The following is a 9,317-nucleotide window of genomic DNA, read 5'->3' as shown; positions in this document are numbered from 1 at the left end:
CGGGTCAGACGCAGCCTCAGCAGATAAAGGATCCTTCTTTTTCACTTGTACCTGAACCACTCTTAGCCTGACTTCCCTTCTCCAGCCACATGCATTTCTACCCCGATGAGCTCCGGAGGGGGAAGGTGCTCTGTCACTAGCTTATCCAAGATAAAATGCCAGCTCAAATTCCACGCTCCAGGAAACTGGGGAGGAGATACTGATACTATCTCCTTTCTACAAGCCCAACTGCAGCGCTTTCATTCTTGTCCAAGGAGTCGTAGGGTCTAAGGAAAGTTGCAGACAGCCCTAAAAGGCACAGGGCAGCCCGCACAGCTACTGACCAGTATTCGCTGCAGTTGTTTACGTGCTGGAGATTAACGTTCAACAGCACCACAAAGAAAAAATAATTTCCCACCTCGGGTTTCTTTGGAAGCAGCCGATCCCCTGACTGCACTCCCTGTGCTTCAGCCAGGACCCAGGCGGGGGGCTGTGCAGCACAGAGCAGCCCCACCAGCACCCACAGGCAATGCTCAGCCCACCCATGCCGCCTCTCGCCCGCGCAGGCTGGAAGGACAGACAGGAGCTCCCCCTGGCAAAGGGAAGTGCTTACGTTAACGTCGCAGCGCTCTCCCGTGTAGCTGGCACTGCACAAGCACTCGTACTTGTTGTCGGAGTCCTGACACGTGCCCCCGTTCTGGCAAGGGTTCGGATCACACTTGTTTATGTTAATTTGACAACTGGAAAGGAAAAGTATATTACAGTTCGATGAAGTTTCTCACATCTGTCCTTGTGCCATGGAACACAGACCATACAGCCTACAAAAGCCTCGTTTATGTGAAAAGTTCCTGCTGCATCTTTTTTAGTGTGTTCTTCAGGGTCCAACCACATGAAATTTTTACTTGTTCAAACTAAGCCTCCTTGGTCATTTCTGTGTGGCTGAGGCCAGGAAGGGACTGCAGCACAGCTCACAAATTCTCTGGAGGCACAGAACTAGGTGGGAGCAGTTCACGCTGCCGAGATTGGTATTGCCAGCAGATCACAGCAAGGTGCCTCTTCAAAAAGTAGCAGCTACTGTACAGCCCTGGAGCGGTTTGAACGGCAAAAGGACGAAGCATTTGGACCAGCTCAGCTACCCCACTGATACAGGAACTGGCACTGGCGGCTTTGCAGGCCCCCGACAAAGAGCACTTACTTCCTTCCTGTGAAGCCCGGCTTGCACGTGCAGTTGGCTCCCCAGCTCTCGCTGACGCACTTGCCACCGTTGAGGCAGGTGAAGTTCTTCCCGCATTGCTCGGGTGGGAAGGGCCATCTGGGAAAGCGAGAGACAGTCTTTAGAGCAAGCACTGCTGGGGAAGGTCAAAGTGTACCTGGGCTCAGCGGAGACTGGGCTGGCGAGGGCCGTAAGCACAGTCAATGGTGTTTCTAGGCAGGAGTTTGACCCAAGTGGAGAAGGAAATAGGCACAGAAATCATCCGTAATATCAGCGTATGACTTGGAGCATGCCCAGAGAATACGCAGGAGCTGTGTCAGTGCTGGGCCTTGTCTCAGAGTTGCCTGTTCTTGCTGATGAAAATACAGAGGCAGGATACTGCTGGAACACGGAACCGCACCAGCACCGGGCCACACAGAGGAGAACGCACCTACCAGGCAACTGTCTGCGCCAGAATGAAGTAACAACAGGAAGCTCCACCTGGGTAGCTGGGATAACCAAAGCTCAGCCACCCAAGTATTTATCTCAGTGTTCAGTTTGAACAGGCACAAGCAGGTGAAAGTCTGAGTACCAGTGATTCCCACTTCCTTTACCAATAGGAGACGTACCTTTGTGACTAAAACATGCTGGACTTTTTCCAGACTAATACAAATGCTCTAAATACAGACCTTATTAAAAAAAACCAGCCCTCTTCCTGTCGCTGTACCAACTTCTCACCAGATTTTATGTGAGCTGCATGGTGGGATCACAGGATGTGCACTGCTGAGCGGTACAGGCCGTGCGGGGATGGGTAAAGAAACGTTTTTGTCCGAGTAAGGAGAAGGATAAGGAGCGGGATACTCAAATACACATTTCTTTAACCAAAACATGGAAACAATGCCCTTAGTCTCAGGACCAATGTCACAAAACCTTGCTGGGAGGAACGCTGTTAATCAGTCTAGGAGTGTGTACGTATCTTTAATATTATAAGAAACTATTTGTCAAGGCATGGCTTGGTTTTGCTGAGGTAGCAGCTTCATTGGCACCGGCAGCTCTCTGCCCATGGGCAGGCTGAGCATCGCTTGCCAGCCGGCTGTGTACCGCTAGTACCCAAACCACCACCGTGAGGAACTAACTCCCACTACAGGTAATCTGTACACCCAGCCACAAAGGTGTATCTAACCCAGCATCCTCAGCAAAGATAAGACTGTCCCTCTCCTGCACTCTGCCCATCCTCTGGGACCTTCAGTGCTCCCGAACTGTTAGGACACAGCCTGCTCCACCCTCCGGGGCTGGGAGGCTCCTTCACTTCAGCAGGCCAGCAGGTTTTTCATTTGCTCTGTTTTGGTTTAAGTCAATACAGGAATATGCCCGAAGGGAGTCAAAGCCCGGAGAAGATGGATTTCTTGGGGAATGAAGAGGGAAGCGAGCACAGGCTACAGTGCTTGCAATGCAGACAGCTCTGCAAAGTGGCATGGGGATAACCCACACAGAAAGGAGGGAGCCTTACCCTCCCTGGGTAAGGGAGCTTATGAGCTGAGCACCTTTCGGTGAGGATGTGGACCTGGACAGCACCTTCCAATTCACAGCAGAATTCGGGTGTTTTACCCACCAGATACTTGCAATGAAAATATTCCCGAAGTGTCCCTTTTGTAAAAATCCAGTTTATGTGGGGGCTCCTCTGACCCCTGCATCAAACCAGACAGGGCACTTACTCACAACGAGGTCCCGAATACTGAGGAGGGCACTTGCAGGAGTAGCCATAAACCCCGTCAATGCAGGTGGCTCCATTTCGGCACTGGTGCCGCACACAGTCATCGACGTTGATGTCACACCTCTTCCCAATGAATCCCCGGAAGCATTCACACTGAAAATCTGCTACTGCATCCACACAGTCCCCATGAACACAGGGGCTTGACTGGCAGTCGTCGATGTTGTCCCCACATAGCAGCCCTCCCCAGCCAGCACCGCAGGCACAGCTGAAGGAATTGAACAAGTCCTCGCAGGTGCCAGCATTGAGGCAAGGGCTGGAGGCGCAAACATCAGCCCCAGAGCAGCCCAGCTGGATGGTCCTTCTGCTGGTCTGCTGGAACTGTTCCGGCTGGGGGTACGACAGGTGGGTAGTGAATGGCAGGTAGATCCCCCCTATCTTCACTTCTCCAAGGCAGCCAGTGAAGTTTTCAGCTAGGACAATGGCTGCATTGTTCTTTAGGAAGTCCAGGTTCCCAGCATCGCCCTGCAGAGTCACATTGACAGACCCATCCAAACGAACCAGCCATCTGGAAGAAAGTGCAGATGGCTCTTCCATGGACACCAAGAGGGTGTGCCAGGCACCATCCGTGACGGGTGTCTGACTCAGAAAGCTGACACCTTCGATGCTGTTCCCACTCCTGATGTCAACAAGCAGGGAGGAGTTCCTGATGGCTATCTGGAGGGAATCCACTTCTGCCACGGCTCGAAGCAAAACAGCATCTTCGTCCCTGGTTCTGAAATCCACGTGGAGGCTGCTCAGGGTTCTAGTCACTGACGCATTGGTGGTAAATTCAATGGCAGCATAACTGTTAAATGTTGCATTAGCCAGACCTATAAATAAAGGAATAGAGCATAAGGGATTTGAAAGACAATTGGTGTCATGTTTGAGGCCAGCCAATGGTAAACTCCTGGCAGGTTCTTGCCCCTAGGAATCATGGAAGCTTAGTGTGAGGAGGATTACAGGCCTACCTGCTGGCAGCCTTAAAGCTCTTCCTGTTTACAGCTGCACCTCTGAGAACAGCATCCAGCTCTGATGCAGCAACTTTTACTCATCAGTCTCACAAAAGTGTAACTACTCCCCTTTTACTGCGAGAAAGACTAGAACATAAGTTATCATCCAAAGCTGCTGAGGCAGTCAGCAGCAAAGCTGGGAAGAGCCCAACACCCTGAGTCCCGGGACACTTTCTAGCCACCAGACAACATTCCCTCCACATCAGAGCATCATTAGCCAACTGGTTTTCTTCATTCTCCATCGTTCTGTCAGGGGGAAACTGCAACACCCCCTGCAGTACTTCAGTGGGTCCTGCTTAGTGAACTAACCTGAGACTCTAGAAATGGCTGAACTTACAGGGAGCAGGATGGTCCTTGAGCTGCAACGATAAGGTAGGCAATCGGTCCACAAAAGTGGGCAAGCCAAAATAACAGAAGAAAACACCTTTGAGTACCATGTTTGCTGTGTCACAGCCTGGCGGTAAATCCATGGAGCTCATGCTGCCTGCAGGAGCATGTCCCTGGGCAGCATTTCCTCTCCTGTCTGTGGCGTGTGTTTATGTTTATTGCAACAGTACGAACTAGGAACACTGCTTAGAGACGGAGAGTCCCAACATGTAAAGCAGGGAACGTACTTACACACATATCCTGCTAGAACATCGATACAGGTGGTGACTTCAGGACATGGGTTGCTTTCACACCAGATTCTCTCTTCACAGAATTTCCCGGTGAAATTTTCTGGGCAGCTGCAATGGAAATCATTCCAAGTGACAATGCATCTGCCACCGCTCTGACATGGTTCGGACTGAAAAACAAAACAGCGCAGTTTAGGAGCAGTATAATTCACCTTTGGATCTAAGAGGATCTGGTAGAAGGAAACGTGACCAAGATGAGTACAGGCAGAGCTTGACTCAAGAAAGAAGGGTAATGAACACAGTGAATGTGCAGCGAAGGAAGCACAAGGGTCTCTGTACAAGAAATTCCTAGACCCTGCCTCTCCCTGTCTGCAACTCCCCAGGCAGAGCTCCACCAATTTGGAAAAGAACAAAGCACAAAAACAATGGTGACAAACAGTTCAAAGAAGCTGCAGTGCTCCTGAAAACCTCACAAAGTTCTGTCACTAGGACACACCTAATACCAGAGGTGTGACAATACCTTACAGCACCATGATCTTCAAGAAGGGCAAAACTGGGGAATATAGTATGGCCTCCCCATCTCCGTGTCTGGTGTAAAGGAGAGACAGATAAAGGCACCACAGAGGCAGTTCCTTGAGCTGCTGTTGCTGAAGTCATGGATTTCTGGGGTAAGAGGCTATTGTGCAATTGAAACAGGACGAAGGGAGGAACTGGGAAGGTTACTGGTTAGAGGGTGGAGTCTGCGAAGCACGTGGGCTGGCAAAGCAGAGGTGGGCAGCACAAGAGCAGGGCTGCCCAAGTTCTACAAGCTACAATAATTACTGGGGAGCTACAGAAAACCTGGGCCTTAAATTAGATGTGTTGTATTGAGTGAAGTAGGAGCGTATGGGGCCACGTCCCCTTCAATCCTCACAAACCTTCTCAACTTCCCAGCATCAGCAACAGTCAAACTGTTCTGTAACCACAGAACTACAACAAACTGCACACACGCAGAGACAACCAAGAGACATCATACCTTGCAGGTGTCATCAGAGATGCAGCCATTCACAAGACTGCCACTCTGAGTCCCGTTGAGTTCCTGCGGCAGACTGTAGTTCTCCACCTGGAAAAACTGGATTTGGTGGCTGTTCAGCTGGATGTCTTGCAGACAGCCTTTAAAATAGCCTCCCCACACATCGGCACTGTCTGGGTTGGGATGTCCACCAACGTACACTTCATAACCAGCTAAAAGAGGTGTCGTTACGAGCTGTCCTAGCTCCAGGTATGTGTCTGATTGGTGAGCACCAACAATTCCTCCTTGGAAAGACAGAGCTACCAAATATCTTTCCCCATCAACTAAATTTCCTGGAAACGTCACGGTATCTGTAGATACCATCTCTATCTTCAGCTCACCATCCTTCAAGTACATGGTGAGGCAGGGGTGAGTCTCATTGCCGATTTGCAGGAGCAAACCGTTCGGTTTCCGACTACGAATGAAAAAGGAGATGTTGAAGTTTTCACCAAGGCTGTCAGAAAGGGTGAAGGAGGCAAAGCTGGTGGAATTCTCTAGGCCAAAAGTTGCTGCTGGGCGCTCTGGAAAAGAAACACACGTGAGCTCAGTGAGACAGAGGGAATGCAGTTGGCACAGGGATGCTCTAAGCAGCAAGTCCTTATGAATGGGGCAAGACCTTTCTGCCCAACATCTGCAACATGCATCAGGACAATTACGCTCCCTCCCCATGCAGGCCTCTGAAATTAAAAGCAAATGACTGTGTCTCTGCTTTCTCCGGAGTGCATGAAATTCAAGCACCCAAGCAGCAGAAGGGGGAAATACACATCTAGCAGAGTCCTTCCCCTGGCAGATCCACTCAAGGGCTTTTAAGCTACAAAACGGATTTTAAAATTCCTGGATTTGGTAACAGCAGAATAAATTTGTACTTGCCATGCTTAGTGCTCAGGAGTGAAACAGAATATTGGAACAATATTTGCTTTGCAAATGGGTATGATTTTAACTCAGAATTGTCAAAGAGCTTCCTTTAAACTTTGTGTTTTATCTATAAAGCAATTCACTCCTATTCATCCTCAGAAGCTCAAGATCAACTATTCACAGTAAACCAACTTCCCTGTCCTCCCGCAGACTGATACAAAGAAGGGTCAGGGCCTCTGGCTCAACAAGGAATAGTATCTGCTCCACAAGACTGACCATCATTCCTGCAGGAGCAAGTGACAGAAGAAGGGTCAAGGAGAATTGTATTTGCAGAGTGCTTTGCTTTAGTTTTCTCACTGGTCAAACAGAAAAGACTGCTTCCAGAACTGGCATCAATGCTTTAGTATCAATGCTTTCAGTGTCTCTGAAGCGCCGTCTGACAGAGGAGCTGGCAGATATAAATCATGTCACACTTACCATATGTGCAAGCTGGGCCTCCGTAAGGCCTAGGACAGTCGCACCTGAAGGTTGCCCAAAGGTCCACACAGAGCCCTCCGTGAAAGCAAGGCTGAGAGAGGCACCACTCCGTCCGGTTACAGCCCTGCTGCACTGGGGAGGACTCACCCAGCAGCAGATCCCCTGGGAGCACAGCTTCAGCATCGACCTGAAAGTCCTCCAGGCAGCCAACAAACCCTTGCTGGCTCAGCGTGTTGTTGGCCATTGGATCGTCAGCACCTCCAACGTACAAGTTCAGGAAGGCATGCGGGACGAAAGCAGTGCCATGAGCGACAGGGGAGCTCTGCAGGCAGACACCTGCATCACAAGAGTCATGCCAGAGCTTTAGCTGCACCGTGCTCTGCAAAACCACTTCAACGTGATGCCACTGGCTGTCGTCAACTCTCAGCCCTTCCAGGAGCAGTGTGTACCCAACATCCTCCTTCTTCAGTCCTGCATGCAGAATGCCATCAAAGAGCTCCAGGAACAAGTATTCATCTTCATGGCCTCGGTAAAAAAGGATAGCGCTGGGCAGGGTGGTTCGGAACCGGAGGGACACGCTGGCAAGCGGCTCTCCTGATACGTCCCTCCCGCTCTGACTGTTCATGGGAAGCTCAATGAGGAGATACCCTCTGGAAGCAAAGGAAAATGTTGTTGGTGTTGAGCATGTGGCATCATAGAAACCAGGCTGGCACTGGCACAGGTGCCCATGGCTCTCAGCTTGGTAGGTTGGGATGCACAAGGCCTCATTTTGGCAGTTGTGTGTCTGGCACCCAGTGAGCTTGACAGAGCAGTTCTTCCCTCCCCATACAATGCCATCCTGGCTAGGGGCACAGTGGCAGGTATAGTCAGCAATGCCATCCTCACAGACAGCTCCATTCTTGCAGGGCCCCTCCTCACACTCATTGATGTTAACAGCACATTCCACACCTGGAAAGAGATTTAGAAAGGGGATCTCACTGCAGGGGACTGCGACTCCCTTCCCCAGAGCGAGCCTTTGCCAGGCACAGACCACCCCTCCCAGCACTGCCGCTCTCTGAGCCATTCTTTTCAGGAAACCACCAAAAGACTAAGAGCTGCTGGCAAGAAGCCCCACGCTCGCTACAGAGTGGCGACACCAACCTAGAAACAAGAAAAACACTTCAGTGCTGTCCTCCCAGATGCTGCTAAGGTGCTATTTATAGAGCACCCTACACCACCCAACGACTACTGTCCTCTCCCAGACACCTCAGACACCACAGGCAATCAACGTGCAGAGGATAATAAAGGGACAAAACAGCACAGACAAGGATTTGATGCTTTTTTCATAATAGATTTGTACTTTGAAACTCAAGTCTACAGAACTGACTGGAGCGTGTTCCAGGCACCAGTGTTGCAGACAGCATTAAAATGGGAAGTTACTGGAAAGCTCAGTTAAGAAAATTCAAATTCCCAGATGACCCTCCAGTTGAAAACACTCACAAATCTCAGTTCATTTCTGAAGAACAAGCAAAACGTGCTCCACAGGCACTCTGCCATACGTGCACTAAGCTGATTCCTGTTCTGTCCAGTCCTGCAGAAGCAAAACCGGGTAAAAAGTACAGCTCTGCAGCTCGTCTGTCTCCGAGGCACACAGATCCCAACAGGGCTCAAGCAAATTACAAGACATTACACTCAAATCTGGTTAATGAAAATCTGCTGTCATTTTCCTGAGCATCTCCAGACTGACAGAAGAGCCCTTCCGAACCAGTTCACTTTATCTAGCCTGTAAAGTTGCTTTTCCCTAATCTTCAGAGACAGTCACACAGATAAACCGAGCAGGGATTATCCCAATCTAATAGCATTACACACCGAATCCAGCCAGCACAACCAGGACAGCAGAAAGAAAAAGAAGGAATTCACACACAAAGGAGGGGAATCAAAACACAACAGACATTTGTAAAGAAAAGCCACTAAACAGAACGTGCATGTCAGAGAGATTAGAGAGTTGCCTGAGGGGAAGAGATGAGGGGAGATGGGGCATTAGCAGCACTGGAGCTGGACTCCATGAGTGATAAAAAAACAACGTAGCAAAGGCACAGCAATACATGGGATGAAGGCTTGTCCCCCCTCAAGCCCAGCCATCCGCTCACAGGCAGTCCTGCCCAAACGCCAGTACCTTCCTGTCTAACCAGTGTTCAGCTGCTGTTACCAGCGCTATCTCTGCAGATGGGCGAAGACTCAGCACCAGCTTCCAGCTCCAGAACGTCAGTTTGTGTCAGTGCAGGGACATAACATGTATGGAGCTCTGAGAAGCACTGAAAGAGAAAGGGAAGGCTCTGGTAAATCTGCATCTTCCAGCTACGCTAGAGCTGTTCTGTAGGCAACATCCTCTCAGATACAGCTCTCT

At 50.1% G+C, this 9,317-nt stretch overlaps 1 protein-coding gene across 1 annotated transcript in view; it reads right to left on the bottom strand.

Moving 5' to 3' along the window:
* The window catches only part of CRB2 (crumbs family member 2), a gene marked incomplete at its 3' end in the record, with an annotated part of 32,297 nt that overhangs the window by 913 nt on the left and 22,067 nt on the right, over positions 1–9,317 (bottom strand). The window contains exons 7-12 of the mRNA XM_010145822.1: positions 6,932–7,879; positions 5,564–6,120; positions 4,553–4,718; positions 2,887–3,754; positions 1,175–1,291; positions 593–719 (exon numbers count right to left, since the gene is read on the bottom strand). Coding sequence (XP_010144124.1) covers positions 593–719; positions 1,175–1,291; positions 2,887–3,754; positions 4,553–4,718; positions 5,564–6,120; positions 6,932–7,879 — 2,783 coding nt within the window. The remainder of the gene's footprint in view (positions 1–592; positions 720–1,174; positions 1,292–2,886; positions 3,755–4,552; positions 4,719–5,563; positions 6,121–6,931; positions 7,880–9,317) is intronic.

This window comes from Buceros rhinoceros, unplaced genomic scaffold (assembly GCF_000710305.1).
Source record: "Buceros rhinoceros silvestris isolate BGI_N320 unplaced genomic scaffold, ASM71030v1 scaffold15301, whole genome shotgun sequence".
In the NCBI taxonomy this organism is placed as follows: domain Eukaryota; kingdom Metazoa; phylum Chordata; class Aves; order Bucerotiformes; family Bucerotidae; genus Buceros; species Buceros rhinoceros.
Note: the sequence above shows the minus strand (reverse complement) of the source record. Positions and strands in the feature narration are given on the sequence as shown.